Raw genomic sequence first — 10108 nt, 5'->3', positions numbered from 1 at the left:
GGCTCCGTGGGCTCTGAGGGAGGGCGGGAGGGGGGTGGCTGCTACCGGTCCCGGGCCCCGCGCCGGCCTGGTTGAGGGCTGTGGACCTCTCTTCCCCAGGCGTACAGGTACAGCAGTGAGGGAAGCGCCGCCGGGGGGAGCTCCCCGACAGAGAAACCAACCGCCGCGTCCCCGGCTGCGGGGAGGCCTTTGAGTTGTTCGATCCCGAGGGCTCGGGCCTAATAGCTTCAGCGACTTGAAGGCAAGAAGCTGTAAAAATGCAGCGTGCTTAGTGGTGAAAGCAAAGGCTGTGAGGTTTAGTGACTCCTCTCTAGTCCTCATGCCTCCCCCCCAATCCCATGGAGCCCCACACAGCCGCGTTGCTTCTTTCACATGCCTCTGGGCTGTGGAGGAGAAAATGGTCGGGAAGCGGAACCTCTGGTCACAGTGAGCATTTAGCAGGTGAAGCTGTGCCACCACTCTAGAGGCACAGCCTTCTACTTTCCTACCCTGGTTGTGAATCTCTTCTGTCGCATTTTCACTGATTCACCAAGATAGCATTAAACTGTGCTGCAGGGACTTTGTTTAGGCAGACTCAAAAAAAGGCATGGATGTGGACCGTATCCTTCATAACCCGTTTCACGTGGAAGGTCGTATTACTGCAATATTGCCTATAGTATTACCACTGTGCCTGCAGCGGGAGTTTATAACAGCATGTAGAGCTTGTCATCACTCTGCTGCTGATTGAGTTCAGCCCAGATCAGTAGGAGGTTAAGGTCCTTTTTCTGTGATGTTACAGAACAAATCTCAGAAGTCCTCTACCTTGTCTTTCTTTACAGTGACCCCCATCCTTAAGAAATTGAGGAGGAATGACATTTTTCAGGCAATTCTCACAACCCCTATCCTCTTAATGGCCTTTACAAACATGGTACAAGTTTCTGTAGCTGAAGGCTGTTCAGTCTGCTGCCTTCGGGATGTGTTTGCACAGTCTGAGTAACCCAGATCAGAAGCTGGAATCCCCTCAGGCTGGTAGAAATGACACGGTTGCTTTGGAACCACAGTTGTTTAAATTACTGTAGCCAAACAGAACTTACTGGCAGTAAACATACATGTTGCAAATGGGGCTAATCATTTACAAACACCTGATAAACGCTGCTCAGCAGCGGGACATCAATTGGTGTTTGCCACCTATTGCATTTGGACCACTTGCTGTGCTAACACACTTTGCTGTCTGAACTCCAACTTGTTACACAGCCATCAGTGGTGTAAGGTTTGTGCCAACTTGCTAGCCAGGTATCCTTAGGAGGGACTGAAGCCTCCCTTCTTGGCCCATGCTGACAGCTTCTCACTGCTGATTTTTCACAGCCTCATACTACTGATGTTAGACAACTACATAACCCTGTTCTCTAGAGGCAAAATGGTGGATGAATAGCTGTTGATGAATAGTGGGGGCTTTTCCACCACTTTCAAGTACCTGCTTGTTTCAAACATCTTTCCCTTTTTTTTTCTGTTTGATTTGTACACCAAACATGTTGGTCTGTTTTCTCTTTTGGCAGATAACAGTAAGGGCTGTGAACTGGGGAGAGAGAAGGTGAAAATTGCCTCTAGATTCAGTGAAGAAGGGTCAGGGAAGCTAACCTTTAAGTCGTTTCTGCAGGTGATGAGTTAAAAAATGGTACGTGAGCCTAGCTAATCACAAAGAGTGAAATTCCTCTTGGCTAGCTTTACAATGCAGGTAGCCACAGTAGATTGGGTCACTGGATCCCTGCAGGGGAGAAACAGAAGTGTTTCAGGAGTTTCATCTGAGCTATTTTAGAGATCTACCTTCAGGTGAATTGTCCTTACACTTCTGACCTCTTATTGTGAACTATAGAGGAAGCGGGATGGCTAGTTCAGATGACAGCTGCATCTCAGCAGCCAAGTCCTTCCCATCCTGGAGTGCCCTGAGCACACACAGCACCTAGGAGCCCTGACTTCCTTCCTTAAACATTTGCACATGAAATTTCAGTTTTGTCTTCAGAGTCACAGGGCTATTTTTCTTCAGTTCAAGACATTGGTGAGCAAATGTCATACATCAGATGAACAATTCACCATCTGTAGCAAAACCATTCCTCACTACCCACTGACACTGTCAGTACCTCTGGCAGGCAACAGCCACTCAAGCTTGTGCAGAGACTGAAGAGCTGCTGTTCAACACCAACTCTTTACTTTATGTCCTCTCATCACCCATCTGAGATTCCTGTGGCTCAAAAACCTCCATATCATCAAGTGCTTGGCTGCAGGCAGACATAGGCCATTCTCAAGAAGCACCGGCTTGCCTGGTTCTGTCTCCCATCCTTCCCATTTCATTGCAAGGCTTTGTGGGAGATGGCTGGGGCATAGTTGGCATGGCGTCAATGTGATCATAGTTGACAGGCTGTGTATCGTGTAGGCACGGGACTCATGCTAAGGGGGCAGTGAAGATCCCCATTTTCCCCCCTAGTTCAGTCAAAGTCCACACCCAACTGCAGGCTTGTGTATGCATTCGCTCTGTGTGAGGTGAGTAAAGGCAGTAAGAGCCAGCACTGGCCTGGCTCACTTTTGAAATAAAATAAAGCTGTAGCCATTGGATCATTCTTGGCAGCTGCTTCCTCTTCGAGTAGTAGTGCTAGTCCCCTTTGTTCTGACAAAGATTGGCCAGTATATTCCAGGCCAAGCCCCCATGCTGCACAGACAGCATCTCTTGGAGTGTTTCCTTTAATATACAGTTATGTGGGGCGGGGGGAAGAAAATCTGAAATAACAGCAGATTACCCTCTTCTATAGCCATGTTTTCCCCAAAATATCTTGGATTTGATTGCAAATGTTTGCTGGCTAAAGTGCCTGCCTAGGGATTGTAGGGTGGTATGATGTCATGTTTACACAATGGCATTTTTCATTTCCTTGCTAAGGCAGAGCCATGTTTGGAAAAGGAGATCCTGGAAGCTGTTGAAGTGTTTGACTGTGATGGCACTGGTGAGATCTTTGAGAATCAAAAGGTGATGGCTAGTGAGGTTGGAGAAGACATCATGGATGAGGAGCTGCAGGTTTTTGAATTACAAACATACTCCTTTTGTGCTCTTGGGGAGGGAGGGGAGCATCTAGCTGTGGGGAAGACTGGTTGGGGGATTGTGCTGTGTTGCTTTGCAATGGACACAGTCTCTGTCTTGCTTGGGCCTTGCCTGAGACCTTCGTTGGTGTTTGCACTTTGAGAGCATCCACCTTCTAAGATCCAACCTAACCTGGTCTCCAAGTCTTTGCTATCCCACAGGAGATGATTGATGAAGCAGATGTGGATGGAGATGGGGATGTGGAGTTCCTATGGATTCTGACGCTGACCGAACCATAACTACAGGATTTTCTTTTTCTCTCCTATTCCCATATAAACAACTAGTTACAATGTCACTTTTCTCCAGCTTCCTTATTTCTCATTTGTTGCCTTTTCTGGGTGTCAAAACATACCAAAATACTGTTAATATTTAATCTTTGGGGTTGATTTTCATGCTCTGCTAGTGCAAACAGTTTTCTGTGTCCCAGCAGTGTTACTAGCTTTGTGTCTGTGTGGGTTGGATCTAAGTCAGGGGTTAATTCAAATTCTTTACCCAGTCCCTGGAATTCTCCCACTGTATTTACATCCTGTAGGTTTTCAGCCTATCTGAGAAGTCAGTCAAAACACTCTTAATCTCAGAAAATCCTGTATAACTCTCAAAAGTTAGTGCTTTTGGCAGAAACTTCTGTACCTTTCCTGAACTCCTGCGCTGTGCATAAAACAAGAGTTCAAGGGCTTGGAAACATTTACATTCCATAAGGTAATGAACAGTTTAAGCTGTGGATTCCCCTTCAAAAGTAACAGTATGGGGAAAAAACTGCAGCTCTGAGGCCTGGTCTCCTATGGATTTGTGCTTCTGTCCTGATTAAATGCTAATTCAGACTGAATGTTACTCTGGTTCGCATGTTCCCCCCAATTCTCTGTGGGGGATTGTCAAAGGTCCAAGGGAACTGGACCTTTTGTGCAAACATTTTCCTCCTCTTCCTGGCAGCTGTTGTCCCAAAACTGCCTGGTCTATGTCTTGGAGGCTTTCACACCTTTCCAGAGGGTTATGGAAGGTGGCCAACAGGGTGAAAAAGATTGGTAAGAGAATCAGTGGAAAAAAGTAACACAGGAAAGAGTGACTGGCTAAGCTACTTTTTAATTAGAAACCTGGGAAGAATTACTGTATTATGCTACTCTGGGCTGTTCTGTCACTGCCAGATGTGTTTGAACCTCTCTTTGCAGCACCATAGCAGCATGTGGGTAAATTTCTTGCCGCTCTGGCCACCAGTGTAGTCTCAAAGGACCTTGCCATGATGATGAGAGTGCAAAAACACGCTGGTGTTTTGAAAAAGATGTAAAAAGTCTGAAGAGTTTGCTAAGAAGAGCCTCAGAAAATATTTGCTGGCTTAGAAAACGTCTTGCACTGAGATAATTAAACAACTCAATCTAACAATTATATGATACTACCTGTATAATAAGAACCTACATAAGAACATACCAGCTACCATCTAAAAAGCTCTTGAAGCTAATGGAGACAAACCTGTCAGCATCCAGGGGCTAGAAGATCTTCAACTGTAAGAGAGAAATAAAGCATGGCTTATCTTAAATGACGTTGGTTAACTGTGGGAATGAACTATCAATTACTACATTGGTGTCTTCAGATCAAGACTAAATCTTCTCAGCAGGCTTGCTTCAGCCCAGTGTAAGTTGCTGTGGTCTTTACAGCTCCCGCAGAGTCGTCAGGTTACATGGACAAATGGTTCCCTCTGTCCGTAAAAACCAGTGCCTGGCCTCCTGTTATCTGAACAACTGTGCTGCTCTGATACTGGGTTTTTTTAGTGCCTTCTGCTTGCCAGACTTTGCTCTCACTCAGCCAGTTCACAGCTTGCCATTCAGGTTTCACCTAGATGGGTATCTTGTCTGTCCCTTGTTGCAATCCAGAACTGTTGCTTCTAGGTTGTTTCTAGGAATTTTCCTAGAGACTGGAAGGGACTGGAAATTGCACTGCTTTCTCTGGTATGCCCAGACCTCATCTTGGTCTCTTTCTGCCTTGGAGCAGTATGGAAGGCTGCTTCCAAAATACTCCGTAGTATCATACCAGGCCACCTGATAATACAAACAAAGAATTTAACCTCTTCCCATTAGACCTGGATGCTAACATTGGTTTGAGTCTGCTTTCACCCATGTCATATTCATGCCCAAGTCTGGGTTCTGACAAATCATAGCAAAACAATTGGGGTTTGTTGCTGGTGACTTCTTCCTGTATCATTTTTGCCATTGGCCAACCAGTAGCACTAAAAGCATGTCCTAATCCAGAGTAAAAAAACAAAAAATGAAAGCAGAAATCAGCCCATATAAAAAGCATCAGGTTTTATTCAATAGCAGAAACATGTTCCTTCCTTTTGCCACTAACTTATCTCTTCTGTGAGGTGGAGGTGTGTGGAGAGCTTTGAAGTGCTGGCAAAGATGGATGTGTAAGGAATCTCAGAAAGGAAGGAATCTCAGAAAGGGACCAATTCCTGTTGACACATGATATGCACATGTCAGGTCAGCACAGTCACGGCTGACATGACCCAGGCAATTCCTCAGCCACTCAGAACCAAAGACAGTGGAAACAAAGTCCCATGGAAATGTGGCTTCTGCATGCCAGCTCATTTTGTGCCCACACTCCAGTTACTGCCAGTTTGCTCTCAGTAAGTTGTGTCTCCTTGGCAGAACACGCCAACACTTCCACTGCTCTGAAGTTGTCCCTCCTCAGCAGCCACCTGTGGGCTGCTGGGGGGGGAGAAGTCTGTTTGGGTAGCAATTTGCCTGTTTAAATTTAGGTGTAAGAGGGGAAGAAGGTTATCTGAGGCTCAATGCCTGCACTCCAGAGGAGATGGATTCTATGACTTTGTGCATTCAGGCAAGTCTGACCACTTCTTTGACCATTTTTCCAATGCCGTCATAGATCTCATGAATGGGGGCATTGCACATGAAGGCGCTGGTGGTTACCAGCTTGTTCTTCATATCCACATGAGTTTCAGTGACGTGTTTGTTCACATGCTTGCAACCAAGCTCCTTCATGGTCTCAGCAGTCTTTGCGTAAGGCCACCTACAAGAAGAAAAGAGAATAAAGACTGTGTGGGGAAACTATCATTATGCAGAGTGATTTGACAAAGGCCTAGAGTGAAAAGTATGTTGATTACAGAGAGACAGACAGTCCCTAGAGAAAGTCTGCTGAATAGAATCCAAATCTGTTCCTGTCAGAGAACTTTCTCCAGGGTTATAGAATCAAGAAAACCTCTAGATTACAGAGAGTTAAAAATCTGAAGTAAAGCCAAAATAAGACCTAGATGTTCCACTATTTAACTCTGCCCACTCCAGACTTTATGTTTAGGTTTGTTTGGGTTTTTTTCACTAGATTCCTACAAGTGACATTACTTCCTAGCCCTAGCAAGAGCCGTCGTAGTTCCCTTCCCTGCCATTGGGACAATTCAGTCACAGCTTTCCCATATGAGTAAGGACAGTTTAACTCCCTTCCTTTCTTAACACTGCCAAGCCTTGTGTAACCATCCTGCTCCTACCTAGGATCTGCTTAACTTTGTGAGTCAGGGGTCTGGTGTCTCTCCTACCCTGGGACCAAGAGGTGCATGAGACAGGGTGCTAGATTGGGAGGCAAATACAAGATTATATTTAAAATGTCTTATTTTAAGCCACGGGCTTGTAGGATGAAGTATACAGAAATGAAAACAAATCTGCTGGTATAGCATGCGCTCTGATCTGCTGACAATAATAAAACTTGAAATGTCTCAACTTTTAGGTTTTAACTGTTAAGTCATCCAAGGGGCCCTAGTTACTAAATGCTTCACTCCAGAGGCAGCAGCTACAGCAGAGTCTGTCTTTGAAGTGGTGTTTGTCTGAGGTAAGAGCGTTGTTGCAGGATGGCTTTTGCCTTCTGCTGGAAGGAAACAAGCGCCCGTACCCTTCTGATACTTGTCTTTGTTCCACTCATCCCTCAGGTATCCTTCTGCTTGACCCTCAGGCAAGCGAAGGACAGAATCCTCCTTTCCAGAAATCTGAATGTCTTCCTGACTTAAAATCTAATTTATTCCTTTGCAGTTCTTGCTGTCTCATGCCTGTGCATGGTAAAACACCCCCATTACAGAAAACTGTAAGAAGTGAAGTTAGATTTCTAATTTTAACATGAGACATATGTAGAGGAATATGTAAGTGATAAGTGGTGCATCAAAAACTCTGATTATTTAATCTATCAAACAGCCAAGGTGAATTTAATAAATGCATGATATGGATCATTTGCTCTCAGCACTAATCATCACAAGACTTTCATCTACCCGCACAGGATAGTTGAAACAGGATGCTGCATACATTGGGGAGCATTGCTGATTCTACGATGTTCATGGTGTGATTTCATATCAGCACCCCAAGGTTACTTACTTCTCACACTCTGTGTCATGACCCACGGTCAGCTCACAGCCCGGGAAGATTTTGGCTGCCAGCACTGGGGAAATGCAGCACAGGCCAATGGGCTTTTTGGCAGCGTGGAATGCCTTCAGGACATCCTCCACCTCTTTGCAGATGATGCAGTTCTTGCCTTGGGTAGCCCAAGTACTCAGGTTTTTAGCCACTCCAAAGCCACCTAAGAAAAGAGAAACAGGTTAGATCACAAGATTAGTACTCCGGATTTTTTTCAGATATTACTTGATAGAATGCTAAAATGGATTTGGTGGATGGCGGCATTTGTCCAATGTTGATAAAAGACTTAAAAACAGACAAGCTGAACCTCTCTGAGCTGACTGCCAGGAGATGAGACATCAAAGCACCTTCTTTGCTTCCATAGAGATCTGAAGTGGGGAGGTGTCAGTACTCTGTTGGGTACTGCGTTTCACCCTGAGTAATAACTGAATTATGGTAGAACATGCTAACAAGTTTTCACTTGTCTCTTAATCCTTGCTGCAGGCCTAATCCATCCCCCCCTGAAATCATGTGGTCATATTCCACTAAAGATGAATTGCCAGAGTGACACAGCTTTCTGCTTTTGAGTCACTCTCTGTCTCAGGCTTTTCTTCTCCTGATAAGGAGGTAGGCATGTTGGTGAGGCAGGTGTTAGTTTTACATCCAGTAATAAAAAGCTCAGTAGATGGTACAAAGAATAATTCAGTTGGCAGATACCTGCCCTCTCTTCTTAGGATAAGCGTCTGCATTGCCATATGCTCTTTTAATATAAATCCGAGTTAGCATGCCAGTGCCAGCACAGATGGAAGATGTCTGTCCTTCCAGTCCCTGTTTCCAGCCTGTCATCTTCCCCAGTGGCTCTGCCCAGTTCCTCTCCAGCCCCTGACTGCCATGTCATTCAAGGCTTACAGCATACCTAAGCTGTTCCCAAGACGCTGGGCATGCAGACCCTGCATGCTGTCCTACCTGGTATGATTAGGGCATCCAGCTCCTTGACATCCAGCTTAGCTAGATCCTTGATGTTGCCTCTGGCTATTCTGGCACTTTCAACTAGCACATTGCGCTTCTCCTGAGTGGGCTGTCCTTTTACATGGTCCACCACATGCATCTGATCAACATCAGGAGCATAAACCTCTGCCTGGGGAGGGAAGGGAAAGGTCTGTTATCCTTCAGTCATGTATCCTAAGCATGTTAAAAATCATAGGTAGTGAATGAAAATGCTTGAGTTACTTTGTTAGGAAAGAACTTTGTTGGTGAATGCAGTGGCCTTCAGGTTAACCTGTATCTGTTACTGGCATCAGGAAGGTTATTGTCATAGGGAGGAGGAAGAAAGAAGGGTCTTTTGTAGCTTCTGCACAGGAACATTTACCCTGACCTTAAAGGAATGAGGGCGACGTTAGGTGAAAGCAAAGAAGCTAGCCTACACTGCTTCTTTTGGGTGCTGTAGTGCTGGAGAGGGAACAGTGACTCCTTCCTAGGAAGACAAGGTGTCCCAAGAGCCATTGGTGAAGCCATTTCTTAGAGGTTTTCACCTGCACCCCAATCAGTCACCTTCACTGGGGCAGCCCCATTCCTGACCCAGCTGCCCCCACAAAGCCAGTCATCCCCTATGTGTGCTGGCCACCCAGCAAACTGCTGTCAAACCACCATGCCTCCCTCAAAAGACTTTGAGTTTCTCTTCCCCAGACACTGCTTTCCCAAAGCCAGAATATTTCTTTTTCTGGAAAATGCTTCCCCTTCCTTCAGCTCACATGCAGAAATTAAGATTGGAGGGTGGCAAACAGATGAGCAATAGATTTTGGGACTGAACAACCTTTGTGGTTCTGGGCCCCACAATTTAAGAAGGATGTGAAGGTACTCGAAGGCATCTAGAGGAGGGCAACAAACCTGGTGACAAGCTGGAAGGCATGTCTTGTGAGGAGCGACTAAGGACTTTAGGTTTCTCCAGTTTGGAGAAAAGGAGGCTGAGGGGTGTCCTCATTGCTCTCTGCAGCTTCCCGAGGAGGGGCTGTGGAGAGGGTGGTGTTGAGCTCTCCTCCCTGGAATTCAGTGATAAGAAATGTGGGAATGGTTCAAAGCTGCACCAGGGGAGGTTTAAACTGGACATGAGGAATAATTTATTTACCAAGAGGGTGATCAGACACTGGAACAGACTTCTTAGAGAGATGATTGATACCCCAAGCCTGTCAGTGTTCAAGAAGCATTTGGACAATGCCCTTAATAACATGCTTTAATTTGGTCAGTCCTGAAGTGGATAGGCATTTGGACTAGAAGGTTGTTGTAGATCCCTTCCAACTGAAATAGTCTAGTCTATGCTAGTCGATGCTATGCTATTGTATTCTTTGTTCCTTAGGCATGCATGACTGAAAAATAAAAGGAGGGGATTGAAATAACGCCTGAGTTTCCTCCACGAGAGGTCCCTGCTGATCAAGGGATGAGTGCAGGATGGTGCTCCAAACCTGCCAATTCGGGATATGGCAGGAGGGAAGCGACTGTAGCAGCTCCAGGAGAGAAGAGGCAAAATTACACACAATGGAGAATAAATTTGGGTAAGTCTCAGCTTTAAGCCACAATGAATGCACACTTTGAACTCTTTGGAATGGGGGGGGTGGGGTGGGGGGGG

At 45.7% G+C, this 10108-nt stretch overlaps 2 protein-coding genes across 2 annotated transcripts in view; one reads left to right on the top strand and one right to left on the bottom strand.

Moving 5' to 3' along the window:
- The first annotated feature begins 2595 nt into the window (after nt 1-2595).
- Nucleotides 2596-10108, top strand: part of LOC113480217 — a 21500-nt gene continuing 13987 nt past the window's right edge. Inside the window, exons 1-2 of the mRNA XM_026848838.1 lie at nt 2596-3043; nt 9839-10034. Coding sequence (XP_026704639.1) covers nt 9920-10034 — 115 coding nt within the window. The 5' untranslated portion in view covers nt 2596-3043; nt 9839-9919. The remainder of the gene's footprint in view (nt 3044-9838; nt 10035-10108) is intronic.
- The window catches only part of LOC113480218 (glutamine amidotransferase-like class 1 domain-containing protein 3A, mitochondrial), a 5657-nt gene continuing 935 nt past the window's right edge, over nt 5387-10108 (bottom strand). Inside the window, exons 2-4 of the mRNA XM_026848840.1 lie at nt 8452-8623; nt 7468-7669; nt 5387-6124 (exon numbers count right to left, since the gene is read on the bottom strand). Coding sequence (XP_026704641.1) covers nt 5932-6124; nt 7468-7669; nt 8452-8623 — 567 coding nt within the window. The 3' untranslated portion in view covers nt 5387-5931. The remainder of the gene's footprint in view (nt 6125-7467; nt 7670-8451; nt 8624-10108) is intronic.

The sequence above is a fragment of the Athene cunicularia genome (genome assembly GCF_003259725.1).
Source record: "Athene cunicularia isolate RWA chromosome 4 unlocalized genomic scaffold, athCun1 chr4_part3, whole genome shotgun sequence".
Classification (NCBI taxonomy): Eukaryota; Metazoa; Chordata; class Aves; order Strigiformes; family Strigidae; genus Athene; species Athene cunicularia.
Note: the sequence above shows the minus strand (reverse complement) of the source record. Positions and strands in the feature narration are given on the sequence as shown.